This window comes from Anneissia japonica, unplaced genomic scaffold, assembly GCF_011630105.1.
Source record: "Anneissia japonica isolate Jap-2015-1 unplaced genomic scaffold, ASM1163010v1 scaffold287973_len95947_cov151, whole genome shotgun sequence".
Lineage (NCBI taxonomy): Eukaryota > Metazoa > Echinodermata > Crinoidea > Comatulida > Comatulidae > Anneissia > Anneissia japonica.
The window spans coordinates 71,906-86,762 of NW_022735645.1; the positions used below are offsets into that span (position 1 = coordinate 71,906).

General features: G+C 33.4%; 1 protein-coding gene and 1 long non-coding RNA gene across 5 annotated transcripts in view; one reads left to right on the forward strand and one right to left on the reverse strand.

Annotated features, from left to right (window-relative positions):
• Positions 1 to 13,422, forward strand: part of LOC117116653 — a 16,703-nt gene extending 3,281 nt beyond the window's left edge. The window contains exons 2-5 of one of the 2 annotated variants that reach the window (XR_004446800.1): positions 818 to 997; positions 8,792 to 8,875; positions 11,413 to 11,545; positions 12,661 to 13,422. This is a non-coding gene — a long non-coding RNA (uncharacterized LOC117116653). Of the gene's footprint in view, positions 1 to 817; positions 998 to 8,791; positions 8,876 to 11,412 lie in introns of both variants that reach the window. The other variant, XR_004446799.1, reaches the window with a different exon arrangement.
• LOC117116652 (EGF-like repeat and discoidin I-like domain-containing protein 3) lies at positions 506 to 13,673 on the reverse strand. 3 transcript variants are annotated; one of them, XM_033260725.1, is made up of 4 exons: positions 6,473 to 6,721; positions 2,852 to 2,893; positions 1,834 to 1,975; positions 506 to 977 (listed from the first exon to the last, which is right to left on the reverse strand). In XM_033260725.1, exons 1-4 carry the CDS (start codon positions 6,494 to 6,496, stop codon positions 757 to 759), a joined length of 429 nt encoding a protein of 142 aa, XP_033116616.1. In that variant the 5' UTR covers positions 6,497 to 6,721; the 3' UTR covers positions 506 to 756. The 3 variants fall into 3 exon arrangements, with proteins under 3 accessions (XP_033116616.1, XP_033116614.1, XP_033116617.1); XM_033260723.1 differs by lacking the exons at positions 2,852 to 2,893; positions 6,473 to 6,721 and adding an exon at positions 13,416 to 13,673; XM_033260726.1 differs by lacking the exon at positions 2,852 to 2,893.
• Between the last annotated feature and the right edge of the window lie 1,184 nt (positions 13,674 to 14,857).

The window sequence follows — 14,857 nt, forward strand, 5'->3', positions numbered from 1 at the left end:
CTCTCGTATTTTGCGCAATATAAATGAATAACCTTTAACCTTTAAATAATAATCCCAAAACTGAGCAGAAATTTGTGTAACCAGCAACTAATTGTAACTCCTGAATATATTAATAGTAACTTGATATTACCACAGGGGCAATGTGGGTCAGTCTGTCAAGTTTGAGTGGAGTGGGAATATATATATTTATATATATTTAGGAAAATCTTAATCCCAAGTTGAAACTTAAGCATGTCACTGTCAGTACAAAAAATCCTTATAAAGTTTTTGGCATGAATCAGACTAGGACTGGAAACAAGCCCGGATCTCACAACAATACGTGTTTTCCCAAGCCCACGTGTATGTGTATCGTATGTTTTTACACTGTAGTTTTATGAAACCTTAGCAACAATATTAAGGGAAATATCTTAAGCAAAATAATCACGTTTTCACGTAAAAGCTTTTTTCAGTATTCAAAAGCACTTTTACCAATATACGACATCTACAAAATTAAAAATAAGTTGAATTACCACAGTTAAAATGTTTAATAATATTCATATTGCTAGATTAAAATTAGTTTATGGGTTCCAATAAACAAAGTGAACACATTTGCAATAAAATTACTGCATACACAGTTTTCATTAGCCCTATTTCAAGAGCGATCAAACTTAGCAACTGACCAATCAGCACAAGGCAAAAATCTTGCACATGTCCCATAAGCACACGTACGTTTACACTTTCGAGATCTTAGCAAAAAAAATATTAAAGCGACTGGACTTAGTTGAAAGGAATATATGAGCCAAACTGAAAAGCAACAACATTGTCTTCTTTACTGCAGGTGTAAAGGTGGCATCCTCCATCGCATTTGAAATACTTGCATTCTGGCGCCCTCATACACTTCACAGCACATCGAATGCAGCTTCCTGTCGAGTTTTGAGTCGTTATTGAACGATGAAAGTTTAAAGACTTGTAATAAGTTGAGTGTTCAGCCATTTTGTCTGCACAAAAATATACAGAGGTAAATACATTTTTTCATTTCAAGTTTATTCTTTTTTTTTTAATTAACTTTTTACACCTGCTTACTAAAACAAGCATTGTTTCGGACAAGAAAAAATTTAACTATACTGCTAAAGACGTTTAATCCGATACATGGCAAGTTATTATACGTTTAAATAAAGTTATGGTAGTAATACAATAATGATACTGCTACCACAGTAACAACAGTTGTTGTTATTACTATCATTACCGTCATCATCATCCTCTCCATCATCATCATCGTCGTCATTAGCACCACCAATTGATTTTCTTTGTATGCCAAATAATCGTTCTTATGATGCGACATAATCTTTTTCTTTTTTTTCTTTTTAAGATTTCAGTACCTTTAAGCCTACTTGTACCTCAATGATTGTGTTTGTTTGTTTTTTTTTTGTTTTTTTTTTTTCACTTTCTTTACACCATTTTAACTAAAGGACCCACCCCAGGCATGCGTAATTGATCCTAAAACCTTGTGATTGGAAGGCAAGCAAATTAACCATAAAGCGTTTCAATGGCACTCCAATATGAGTTTTATAAAACTACTGAGTGTATATAATAGGAAGGTACGTCAGGTCTATTCGGATTTTTTGAAACATCTATAAAGTATCCTTTTGAAGTATTTATGCCTATTTTTAAAGAAACAAAATCAATTAAATTCAATCAATTTCGTAAACAAATATTTTCAAATTCTATTTCACTTAGTGCTGTAATTCGTAGTGTGTTGAGATATTGTTGAAAACTAAAGCTTTCCTAGCTATTAAATTTATTCCGCTGAACATTGTGAAGATGTACTAAATTATCAATTTAATATAAATTTACCTGCTGAGCATCCAAGAACCTCAAATCGTAAACTTATATGAGAATACCAGTCAGTTGGATGAACACGGACGAACTGGGCGTAGACAGGGTCAGAAAGTATGTTTGTCACCATAGTGTCATGATCCGAATTTCCAACAAAATTCTATAAATACCACACAGCATAAAGGTTAACATTGATTTCTCCAACACTTCAATCGGTTATAACCAGTGGCGTAATACCAGTGGTTCAGGCAGTTCTGTAAACCGGGGCTCCCGGTGTACAGAGGCTCCACCCCATTAATAAATTAATAGGAATCAAAAAATATGTAGGATTTCATCATAAATAAACGTGTATAAATTGTCATTTGATAATAGGCCTTAATATGAATGCATGGTCACACTATAATTTATTGGTGGAATATCAAATTTGAGTCGCCTTAAATTCAACACCTCAGCCCCACCCTGGTTGCAGCTGAAATAGAAAGTTTATGACACTTGTAGATAGATAATCATAAATGACACTCTCTGACTAAAAATTTGAATTTCTGTTATCACCTATTTACTTTTAATTTTGTCAAATTTAAGGCCTCCTCCCGATTTTTTATTAATTTATTTATTATCCTTGGAAAAGTTAATACAAGCGAAAACATTTTCATTTCATTTATCCTCTCGTAAGGAAAAACATAACACAAGAACAAGAACAACCGAGACACGATTCCCAACAACGAACTGAATCAAACTACAGTATAAAAATGGTCTCCTCAAGGAACATAAACAATACAATCAAGCCAAGAATGCAAAAGGGCACTCACCATGGTGTACGTAAAAATAATAATAATAATTATAATAATATGAATAGAAATAGTCCTTATAATAATAATAATAACAACAACAACATTACAGAATATCAAGAAGCACAAAAAACCAACATTCTAAACTTGCAGCAGCATTAATTACATTAAAATTATGTTTTTTAAATATGAAAAAATTAGGAAAGATTAAAAAATATATTTGAAAAATATAAAACGATGTACATTACCTGACGATTGCCACTACCAAGTGGCTCTCCTATACTAGACATCTTTACATAGAAAACATAAAAATAATAATTTAAAAGATTCTATCAGATCACCAATAAAATATTGGAATTAAAATGTGATGCCAATTAAAACAATTTACTGTGAACTAAGTCGATCATGCCTGTCAAAGGTATTTGATTATTGTCAAGGCATGATCACACTATTGTAAGAAAAGAAAAAAAATAATGGAATAAATACAAAGCTGACCCCCCAAACATGTTTGTGGGCCCCCTCTGACTTGGCAGAGCCCCGATTATTTTTCCCTGACCTCTAAGGGGTCCGCAGACCCCAGGTACCACTGATCTCGCCGATTTTAACTATTGCACGCCACGAGCGCGTCTTCTGATAACCCTTTAAAAATATTTATTCGTGCCTGTTTCTGCTGAGCAAAAAACTCGTGTTTTTAAACGGTTATTAAAAAACACGTCTTTTTCCCCAGTGGAAACGGGCCACAAAACAAAAACACGGTTAGGAATGCGTTCTAAAAATGCGTGTTTTTACACGCATTCGTTATAGGGTTCGCGCTCAGAAAACGCGTGTTTTGTGGTACACTTTTCAGTTGAGTCATGATCCATCGGCGACAAAAAATGGCCTCTTCATTGGTTTGATCGCTGTTCCGCAGGAAATTCGGGGCGGAGAAAAAAATCAAACTTGACTGACTTGATATTGATTTTTTTGTTCATAACATTATAAAGGAATACAATCTGATTTATTTCTCGTCGAGATACCAGGGTCATCCAGTTTAGTTTAGCCAACATAAATTATCGGTCACACTGCTTTTCCTGAAAATGCGCATTGTAGTACACTTGGTGGGGTTGAACTTCATTCCCCATGTTTTTGCCCTTCTTGCAAGAGTGTCGAGATCCTTTTGGAATAGTTGTTCATCAACCTGTGACTTTATTTTTCGGTATAGTAAGCAGTCATCAGCAAAGAGACGTGTTGTTCACTAACTGCATGGTTAATATCGTTGATGAATAGGAGGAATAAATGCGGTCCAAGCACAGTGCCTTGTGGCACTCCACTTTTAACCCTATTCCACCTGGGCGATTTACCATTTATCACTACTCTTTGGAGTCGATCAGAGAGAAAAGACTTGATCCAAGATTGGATATTTCCTCTGACTCCATAGTAGTCAAGCTTTTGAATTAACTTTTGATGTGATACATTGTCAAAAGCTTTAGAGAAGTCAAGCACAGCTATGTCTGTTGTATTCTGGTTGTCATAATTAGATGCCAGATCTCCCATCGCCATAACAAGTTGGGTTTTACATGACAGGCCCTTACGGAAGGCATGCTGGTTTTTATTTAAGATTTAGTGATTTTCAAGGAGCTGCATAAGTTGGCTGTATATGAATGTTATAATAATTTACAACAAACTGATGTTAATGAAACGGGTTTGTAATTGGCAGGATCTGATCGTGTTCCTTTTTTAAAAGGTGGCTTTCCTCCAATCTGATGGTAAAGTCCCTGTATCCAGCGATTGTTCAAAAATTACTTTCAGTATGGGAGCAATGACATCACCGGTAAGTTTTAGTGCCTTATTTGGTATGCAGCCTGGCCCCATAGCTTTGTTGACATTCAGGTTACTCAGTAGCTTGGCAATACCATCTACTGACACTCTGATGTTAGGTATACTCGGGTATGGGCTTTGTGGAAGACTCGACCTGGTGTCAGTTAAGTCGTCCTTGGTTAACACACTCCTAAATTTATCTGTCAATATCTGGGCTTTTTCTTGGTCTGAGATTATGTTTTTATCATTTACTTTTAATACCTGAACACCAGTATTGTCCTTTCGATTTGAATTTATAAATTGCCAGAAGAGCTTTGGGTTTTCCGTTGTCATTTCCTGAAGATGAGCGCGCTTGGCCCTACGGACTTCATATTTCACTGACTTCTTTAAGGACTTAAAATGTTCCCAGTCAACAGTTAATCCACTTTTCTTTGCTTTAACCTAGCTTCTATCTTTCTTCCTACGGTGTCTAATAAGGTTTGTATTTAGCCATGGTGGTTTTGTTTGTCCTCTAATTACTTTTCTGGGGACGGATTTCTCAATTAGCTAAGTGAGCTCTTCCTTAAAGTGGTTCCAGTTTTCTTCCACGGATCTGGACTGCGGTGATGACTGTATAAATTCATTATTTAATTTCTCAGTAGAATCGAAGAACTTAGATTCATCGACATCTTTCCATCTAAGGATAGTTCAGGGTTCTTTGATAGTGCGTGGTGTTCTGTTTCTAATTTCGGCCAGAACAGTAGTATGGTCACTATTTCCTGAACGCAGTTGGATATTTTGAATTAGATTTGGTAGAGTTGTAAACAGCAGGTCTAGAATGTTTTGGTTCCACTGGTTGGGTCTTTCCTAGTAGTAAAGTTGACTTTTTGGTCTAGATGACAGTCATCGGCAATATTAATGATCTTTGACTGAATGCTCTTTGTCGGAATGTTTGTGTCATCTGGGCTCCATCGCATACCTGGTATATTGAAGTCACCACCCAAAACTATAAATGGTGAATTAACAGAGTTTTGTAATTTAAGCAAACGGTCTTCAAGACCATTTAAGGACTCGAGTTTATAAGAGTCAGGCTGTCGGTAGTATACCCCAACAAATACATCTTCTCCCTTGGGCTGAAATGACAGCTGACACCAGAGCAGTTCAGAATCATCTCCGCTCATGTCGCTTCTTTCAATTGATGGTATATTGTTAATTGCGACAAATACACCCCACCTTCTTGCGTTGAGGGAGTTAGATCAGCAAACTTAGGTACAACGGTCTTGCGACTAATGGTAGTTTTATGTTGAGGACTGGAGGTAACCTTTGGGTTGAACTCCACTGAGTTCTCACTATCAGAATTCTCAAATATTAATAGACTACCAAATGAGTTTTGAGATTCAAAATTGTCAACAGTGAATAACGAACTAGCAAAATTCAAAACTTCGCATGATGGACAAATCCAGTTGAAATTTTGCAAATTCAAATAGTAATTATATCTATTCTCTGTTATGCCAGAACACCTGTTGTGGATCCACGATCTACATCCATCACATTCCATTGCCTGGTCGTTGTTTCTAACTGCATAGTGACATATTCCACATGGAAATTTAGGTTTCCTACCCCTCCTAATAGGTCCTGGATTTTTTTCAATATCCCCTGCTGTTGCTAAAACGTCAATGTTTAAAAGTTTGTAATTTTGTATACTGTGTCCTCCTTTCCCTCTATACAGTTTAAATATTAAATATGTACTAAGTAAAACATTTTTGGACTCAGATACTGGCTTATTGGTACCACTCCAGGGTGTTGCTAGAGCTTCACTCACACTGCTAGGCCCGGCTCTGGCCTTCTGCTTGACACCTCCTCTAGGTAGCTCAACCACTGAACGTTGTAGGCCTAGGGGGCCTAGGCCTAAGACTTGAATTTCAGTTCGAAGGACAGACAAATTAAAATGTATATTTCTCCTACCGTACAAGGTCCACAATACTTGATATAATGTTTAAAAAGGCCTCTCTATGACTTGTATCTAACGAACCAAGTTGCCCAAGTTGTAAGTATAGGAGAACAAAATGGAGTAATGCTTAACAACTTCTTACCCTGCAGGTCCCTCTTTTCAACATGGCTTCTTTGCCGCGGTTTGCAAGCTTAGGTACTCTCACCTTAAAACTGACAATTTTTACAAATTCAAAACACCAAAGCGTGCCAAAGCAGTAGGACAGATACTAAGATGGACAGTTATCATTAAAACCAGCCAAAGATGTTCACAACAAAAAGGTGATAATTAAAGATTAAAATTTGTCCGAACAGATAAGAGTAAAAATTATTGCCACTCTCCCAAGGTAATAGCGCCCTCTTCGTGGTGTATCGCAAGAAGTAAGGTCAGCTTCAACTTCCGTTGGTGACCGTCATTTAAGGTCCGCCCACCTGCCAATGCCCGCATTACCGTGTCTCTATAATTAGTTGCACTTTTCACTTGAAACGCGTTCAGAAGGAATTTCACCGTTTATAAAAAAACAAAAACAAAAAAAAAGAACGTTTTTTTGGCGTTATTTAGCAGAAACACGCCCTTCATAGAAACGAAAAATCCATATTTCTTCGTTTATGCGCTATGCCAGTTTGTCTAAAACTAAATAATGTAGTTGCACTTTTTACACTGTGAAAAGGTGAGATCGATGTACATAATCAATCCCAGCAGGGTTTCCCCCTTGGCGTCTCTCCTCCCTGGAGTCATTTTTGCTTCACTCTCTGTATACAAATTTGGAACAACCTAATAAAAATGCTGCGCACTGGCCTCTTTACGTTCCAAGTGTGGACTCAGAAATACAGGAATAGTGTCCGATGGGAGCATATAATTTACTATAATTTATTTTGGTGAAATTACAATTTATACAGTATAGTACCGTAATCAATAGTCCCGCCGCAAATTCCAACTCAGAAATAACAATATGGAGTCTGGCGGGAGAGCCTCCAGCAAAAAATAAATAAAAGAGAAATATACAAATATAAAATGTTCGAGTCGGGGATGATGTTTCGGCGGGAATAGTTTTATTATGGATTACCGGTATTTCAGTAAAAGAAAAAATATATACATGTAATTTTTAACTGGATATCATTTACTCTAGTCGGCAAATTTATATATTTTAAGGGTCCTGACTATTATAGTCTCGGACATGGTCCTCTTAGAACCCATTTACGCCACTGGACATAATATACAAGTACTGGCAACTTATTTCAATAATAATATAAACAATTTAAATGAAAATATACCGTATTATTTGAATATCTGAAACAAATCCAGATAGTCAAGTCAATCTACCGAATTACCCGGAAGTAATTGCAATAGTTTTAATTTCAACTGTATTGTACTTAATGTGTACCCTACAACATCATATTAAAAATCTGGAAAAAAAAAACAAATTTTAGTGGAAGTCACCTAAATTTCGATATATAAATATTTAATATCTGGGTTAAAGGTCATAACAATATCATTTTTTAACTATTGGTCTTAAATTGCTCAGATATTCCTATTATGGGTATTGTGGTCTGGGAATGACCGAAAGCGCCTTTATTGAATATTGACCAATATTGAAAGACAGTTTTAAGGTCATGATAATATATTAGGTGTCAAATTGCTCAAACTTTGTATGATCCTGTTTGGTCAAATGAGAAATATGGACTGAAAATGAGCGGAAGTGCACATAAAAAAAAATTCTTACAATATCTCTTAAACTATGGATTGTAAAAACTTGAGACTAATCACAAATTATACACAACCATTCCTGTATCTAACATGTGTTTCTGATGTTAATAAAGGTCTGAACTTTGACCCAATCTGTTTATACCATAATTGGCATATTCGATATTTTTCAAAACAAAAAAAAATATTAGGTGTTTTACATAAAGAAACTACCTCATTATTATTTGAAAATGAAATTATAGGGCCTACCACAGGCTAGAACTTGTTATTAGACATTAATTTTAAGGGGTCAAAATAGCAATACCTAATTATGGAATCAAACTATTATACTAGTGTGGTCAATGATAAAATATCAAAGCAACAACAATTGTAATGTCAGGCCTATGCATTTTCTTAAGCTATATTTATACATGTCTTGTTCATCGACCAATCAACCGCAAATCAAATATCTCATTGATTTTGAAATTTTAAATTAAATAACAATTTCATAAATAACCAAGAAATTGGTTCAAATGGTAATCAAGATTCTCACATCGTGGCACGTAACATAAGCCACCGTAATGTCAAGTCAAAATAGTGATGTAATGTTGTTGTAAATGATGTTTGCCTGCTTTGAACATATTTTATTGACACAATTATTATATTATTATTATAGTATTGTATGATGTATTGTAAGAGTATGATTTTCATAATATTCAGTTTTATATTTTCTAATTAGTTCTGACCAAGAAACCCAGACTCAAAACTACCGGGCCTGTGTCCAGCAGAGGGTAGTCCTTACCTCTAAATAATTTGATACCCGGTAAGTAATAATTTGCATCATCAAGCTATTAACAAAAACATAAAATACATTATAGAATCCAGAAAAGAGCATACACACTTACTTAATACGTATATAATCGAGAAAAAAAACTGCAATACACATTTAAAATGGCGCATACTAAATTAGGCTAAAAGCATACTATTAGACATCACTTTTAATGATTTTTGGTACTTTATTTTACAATTGTTATATAGACATAATATTTGTAATATCAAAGCAATTTTACTGTACAAATGCTAACAATCTAGCGTTTTACAGTTTCTTATCTCTCTAGGCCAATTTAAGTGTGCTTGGTCTACTGCTCAGAACATTTCCGAATCCTACTTTGCAAACTGAAACCCAGTTTGCCAAATGTTAACTTAACAGCAACATAGACAATTATTAACAGAAACATTAGTATCTAATAAACTCTAAAATTAGCCTAAACACAATACTTAAATATGTATAATACTGGAAAAAAAAATGCAATACACATTTAAAAAAGGCACATACCGGTACTGAATTAGGCTAAAAGCATATTATCAGACATCATATTTTTAATTATTTTCAGTACTTTATTTCACAATGGTATAGACTTAATATTATCAAATTTGGCGTGGCAACAGCCCATTCCGTTTGAGCCAAGACCTAGTGATAAAAATTCATCAGTTTTTGAGTGCATTAGACGATTACTCGAAAAGGGTTGATGGCATGGTATTTTCATTAGAAAAAAAATAAATAAATAAAAAAAAAAAACATATCTTATTTAATATAGCTAAAACAAATCATAGACAAATAGGTTTGTTGCTCCTTTTAGGTCACAGCATTAATATGTTTTTAGACACATAATTTGATAAATAGATTTAATACTGCTTTTTTTATGATACATTATATTTAAATTAAATTGCTTAGTATCGTAAGGTACACGCTTTAAAGTACCATTTTTGGTCAAAAAGTAAATGTTTTGCCATTTTTGCGGTAAATAACCTAAGACATACTGTTAACTCCGAAATAAAAAAAAATGGATAATGTCTGAAATTTGTATTCGTGTTTTATTTTTTTATGTGGCCAGTATTTGAAAAAGTATCAGACGAAAAGGTTGTTAGTTTAATCAGGGAACAGTGAAATTATATCTCGCCTTTATTTACCAAAATATATATTACTAAATTTAGCAAAAAGTCATAAAAAAAACAGTTGTTTTAGTAATATTAGGGTCAGAAGATTAAATTACATAATATGTCATTATACATCGTTCGATAGATAATTTCAGTAAGTTCGTATGACGCTCACTATATTCATATTGAATCTTGAGTGGTGGACTACCTTTAACAAAACTTTTAAATACGTGTAATTTTAAAAATTTACAATTCAGCGTGACAACAACCCATTGCGTGGGAACCAAGGCCTGATGATGAGTATCCACTATTTTTTTTAGAAAGTATGACACTTTAATAAAAAAAAAACAAAAAAAAACATATCTTATTTAATATAGCTAAAACAAATCATAGACAAATAGGTTTGTTGCTCCTTTTAGGTCACAGCATTAATATAATGTTTTTAGACACATAATTTGATAAACAGATTTAATACTGCTTTCTTTATGATACCATATATTTAAATTAAATTGCTTAGTATCGTAAGGTACACGCTTTAATGTACCATTTTTGGTCAAAAAGTAAATGTTTTGCCATTTTTGCGGTAAATAACATATGACATACTGTTAACTTCGAAATAAAAAAAATGGATAATGTCTGAAATTTGTATTCGTGTTTTATTTTGTATGTGGCCAGTATTTGAAAGTATCAGACGAAAAGGTTGTTAGTTTAATCAGAGAAACAGTGAAATTATATCTCGACTTTATTTTAACAAAATATATATTACTAAATTTAGCAAAAATAGTCATAAAAAACAGTTGTTTTAGTAATATTAGGGTCAGAAGTTTAAATTATATAATATGTCATTATATACATCGTTCGATAGATAATTTCAATAGCTTCGTATGACGCTAACTATATTCATATTGAATCTTGAATGGTGGACTACCTTTAAAAAAACTTTTAAATACGTGTAATTTTAAAAATTTACAAACGTGGGAACCAAGGCCTGATGATGAGTATCCACTATTTTTTTAGAAAGTATGACACAAAACGTTTTGTAGCTTAGTGTTTTTTAGTGTAAAACATGTATTTTATTTAAATTAATTAATTATTATTATTATTATTATTATTATAATATTATTATTAGTATTATTATTATTGTTATTTTGTTAATTTAGCCAAAAATATCATAAAAATACGTTTTTATAGTGTTTTTTGAGTCACAAATATAAAATAATGTAACATCATCAACATTATTTGATAGATAAATTGAATTTGGGTAAAAACGTAAAAAAAAATGCCATTTATGGTCAAATTTGATTTCATTCACTAATAATATTTTTCTAGATTTTTTATGTTATTCCTCAATAAATTCTAAGTTGAAAACAATTATTTTCATTACTATTATAATTTGTTTCGGTTGTGTTTTTTTTTTCGTAGACTAACTGACTAGCAAAGCGTTCGATAAAGTCAACCACTGGACGTTGTTTAAGACGCTGGTTGAACGAGGTACCCCCAACCCTGTTATTCAAGTCCTTCGATCATGGTGTCGGTCGCAGGAGTTTGTTGTCAGGTATGGTAGCTTCATATCTGATCCTTTCTCCGTTAGGAACGGAGTGCGTCAAGGGGGAGTCATGTCTCCATTACTGTATAATGTAGTCACTGATCCGCTTTATGTACTTTTAGATAATCCTAATGTCGGATGTGAATTAAACGGTACTAAAATCAATTGTTTAAGCCATGCTGATGATCTGGTATTTATGGATCCATCAGCAGCAGGACTACAAAGTCTTATTTATTTTTGTAATATAGTTGCTAGTGATTATAATATCACGTTTCATGAGTCTAAATCAAAATGTATGGTAATCTGTCCTAAGGTGCGTAACCTGCAAGGCGAGCCTCGTATTACACTTAAATCATCCCCTTTGTTATTTGTTAACCCTATTTGTAACGGCAACCGCGTTACCTTAAGGTTGGGATACATTTCGACATTTCCTGGCAATGTCACGAACGCAGAAATTGCTGTGGAGCATGGATGTTTTGTCAGTTTTTCTCCTCTTTAATCTCCGACTCCAAGATAATTCGATAAGTTAATGTTTCAAATTGTAAGTAAGTTTAACTAGTATAATCAATATAATTCACAGTTAATGTTATCTTCTCAGTTTTCGTGAATACACTACTAGTTTTAGTTGAGATACGAGATATGCACGTGTAAAACCGTGTGTGTGTGTGCAGCCATTGCTGTACAACTCAATGTAGGCCTATCAGTAATTAACGAGTTTAGATTTAATATTATGATGTTGGTATTCTTTTGTGAGAATAATCACTAGCATTAGTGTTAATTGGAGAACTGAATAACGTGTTAAATTATCGTGTACGCTTTTAAGAAGTTATGTATATCATGATCAAAGCCTTTTGCCACTACAGGAAATCTTGAATATCGTATCGCTAGCAACGAACTTGTCACGAAGTTTCGTTCCGCTTGAGTGGGCTCGAGCGTGTTATGAATACATTTTATATTACGCCCTCTATTGTTTATATTCTGGTTCCCGTATTAAATTCATAGATTATTGATACTTAACAGAAGTTAACTATGTTATAATACTATGAAAATTGTGATTATTGATTGATATTATGTTTAATGATTAACTTTATTTTGAGAATACGATTATAACTTCTTGTTCATAGGATGGATAAAATTTAGCTTCGCGTTGAACCTTGGAGATGCAAATACGTTTTCACCTTTCTTCATCTATCAAGTATTGTTGAATAAACACTTCAGAACATAGAAAGCGTTGAGACCCTTTTGTTGAGTTGTGCGACCCCCAGCTACAATTACCTACCTTGGTCACGTTATAAACAATAACCTAAGCGTTAGTGTGACGTTAAACGTCAATACCGTTCGATATGTATAAGACCTCTCTCAGTAGGAAATTTGGTAAATGCTCTATGACGACTAAATGTTATTTGTTTAAATGCTACTGTGTTAGTATATATTGTTCTACTCTTTGGTGTAGATATAACAAAGGTACTATAAGATCGTTAAAAGTCTGCTATAATAATGCCCTTCGTTTATTACTGCGACAACCGAGGCACTTTAGTGCAAGTTTTATGTTTGTATCCAATGGTGTACCGTCCTTTGACGAGTATCTTCGAAACTCTATACATAGTTTCAAGAACCGTGTTAAAATCAGCTCTAATTCAATAATTTTGGCCATTAAGCATTATGCTCTTTCCAATTCTAAAATGTATAAACAGTGGAACATTGTCGTACATTAAGATGATTTCCTGATCTTGATGTTTTTCTTGATTCAGTCTTTTTCACTTTTGTCTGATATTTATATGTATTTGTATTGGTTGAACTGTTGTTCTTTTGTATGGGCATGAAAGTCCGAAATAAAAGATGAATGAATGAATGAAGTAAACTATATAAAGACACTTACCGTTACTTGACAATTTGAATTCTTGGTTGGTTGGAAATGGTTACCATCGACACTGTAAAGAATCTCATAAGACGTCACCCATTGATCCCAGATTAAGCCGTCTGGTGCGATGTATTCGTTACGGCCTTGTGTAATTACCCCATGTACCTCATGTAGTTTACCGAGGTCAACTTGGATCCACTGGTATTGGTCACTGACATTTGACGACCATGACCCTGACATCCAAGCATATGCTTTAGTATTGAGTCGTCCACGAGGTACCCCATGTCGAAAATTAAATTCACTGGATGCAGACAGCTGTTCCGTGGGAATAGTCCCATCTTCAATACCAAGACGATCGATACACAACTCTGAGATAGATTATTACAATAGCTATGACAAATTAGGTGACATCTCTGAAGAAATTCATATATTTTTCCCCCAAAATATTTGCATAGTTTTCATATTTCTACTAATTTTAATTTTAGAAATTAAGAAATTGGGAATAATAATAAAGAATTATACGGTATAGAGTATGTGTATTGATGTAGTAATAATTTAAACATTTTTCCTGATTCTCACTGGGATTCAAAATAAAAACACATCGTTATTCTTCGTACTATGTTGTTGTTCTTACTACTACTACTACTGCTGCTACTGCTGTTGTTGTTGTTATTGTTATTGTTATTGTTATTATTATTATTAATAATAATATTATTATTATTGTTATTATAATTATTATTTATTGTGATTATTAATATTACTATTATTATTATTATTATTAATCATTATTATTATTATTATTATTATTATTATTATTATTATTATTGTTATTATTATTATTATCATTATCATCATCATTATTACCGTAAATGCTCGAATAAGCGTAGCGGCGCTTAATCGAGAGTATATAATATTACCCTGCGTGTAATGAACAGGGTTTTAAATTCAATGTATACAGGGTTAAAATGAATAAATTTAAACACAATGAAGACAAGCATTTCTTATAAACGTTTGTTTATCACAATATGACCTGTGATAGGCCTACTGAACTACGGGAAAACGTGAAATAGGTAACATAGAAACAGGCAAGTAAAGCGCCACGCCAATTTTTTTGGCCGCCAGAAATGTTATAAGCGCGCCGGCGCTTATTCGAGTATTTACTGTATTAGTATTGTTTATTTGATATTTGCACAAGTTGATTTGAGAACTGAAGATCATTATTGCTAATTTAATTGTAATTGTTAGACCTATCAATACAAAGAAACCAAGTTTCAATCTAAACAGGCCTAATGCTTGTATCTACATTATTATAATTGATAATTGTTTATATGCTGGTATTGAGTATTAGCTATAGATTAAATTCAATTCAGTCAACATTTATTTGGTATTCCCAAACACATGTCGGTGTGTACCTCTTTTACAAAATACAAAACATGCAATAATCAAAAATAGAGGGAAAA

Bases quoted from the DNA above. Each gene is read 5' to 3' on its own strand.
- LOC117116652 (XM_033260723.1), bottom strand. From the start codon at position 13,637: ATGTCAGGGTCATGGTCGTCAAATGTCAGTGACCAATACCAGTGGATC. The intron at 1,976-13,415 runs GTAAGTGTCTTT...TGGTATTTATAG, and splicing joins ATTCAAATTGTCAAGTAACG to AATTTTGTTGGAAATTCGGA. The intron at 978-1,833 runs GTAAATTTATAT...ATTTTTGTGCAG, and splicing joins GGTTCTTGGATGCTCAGCAG to ACAAAATGGCTGAACACTCA.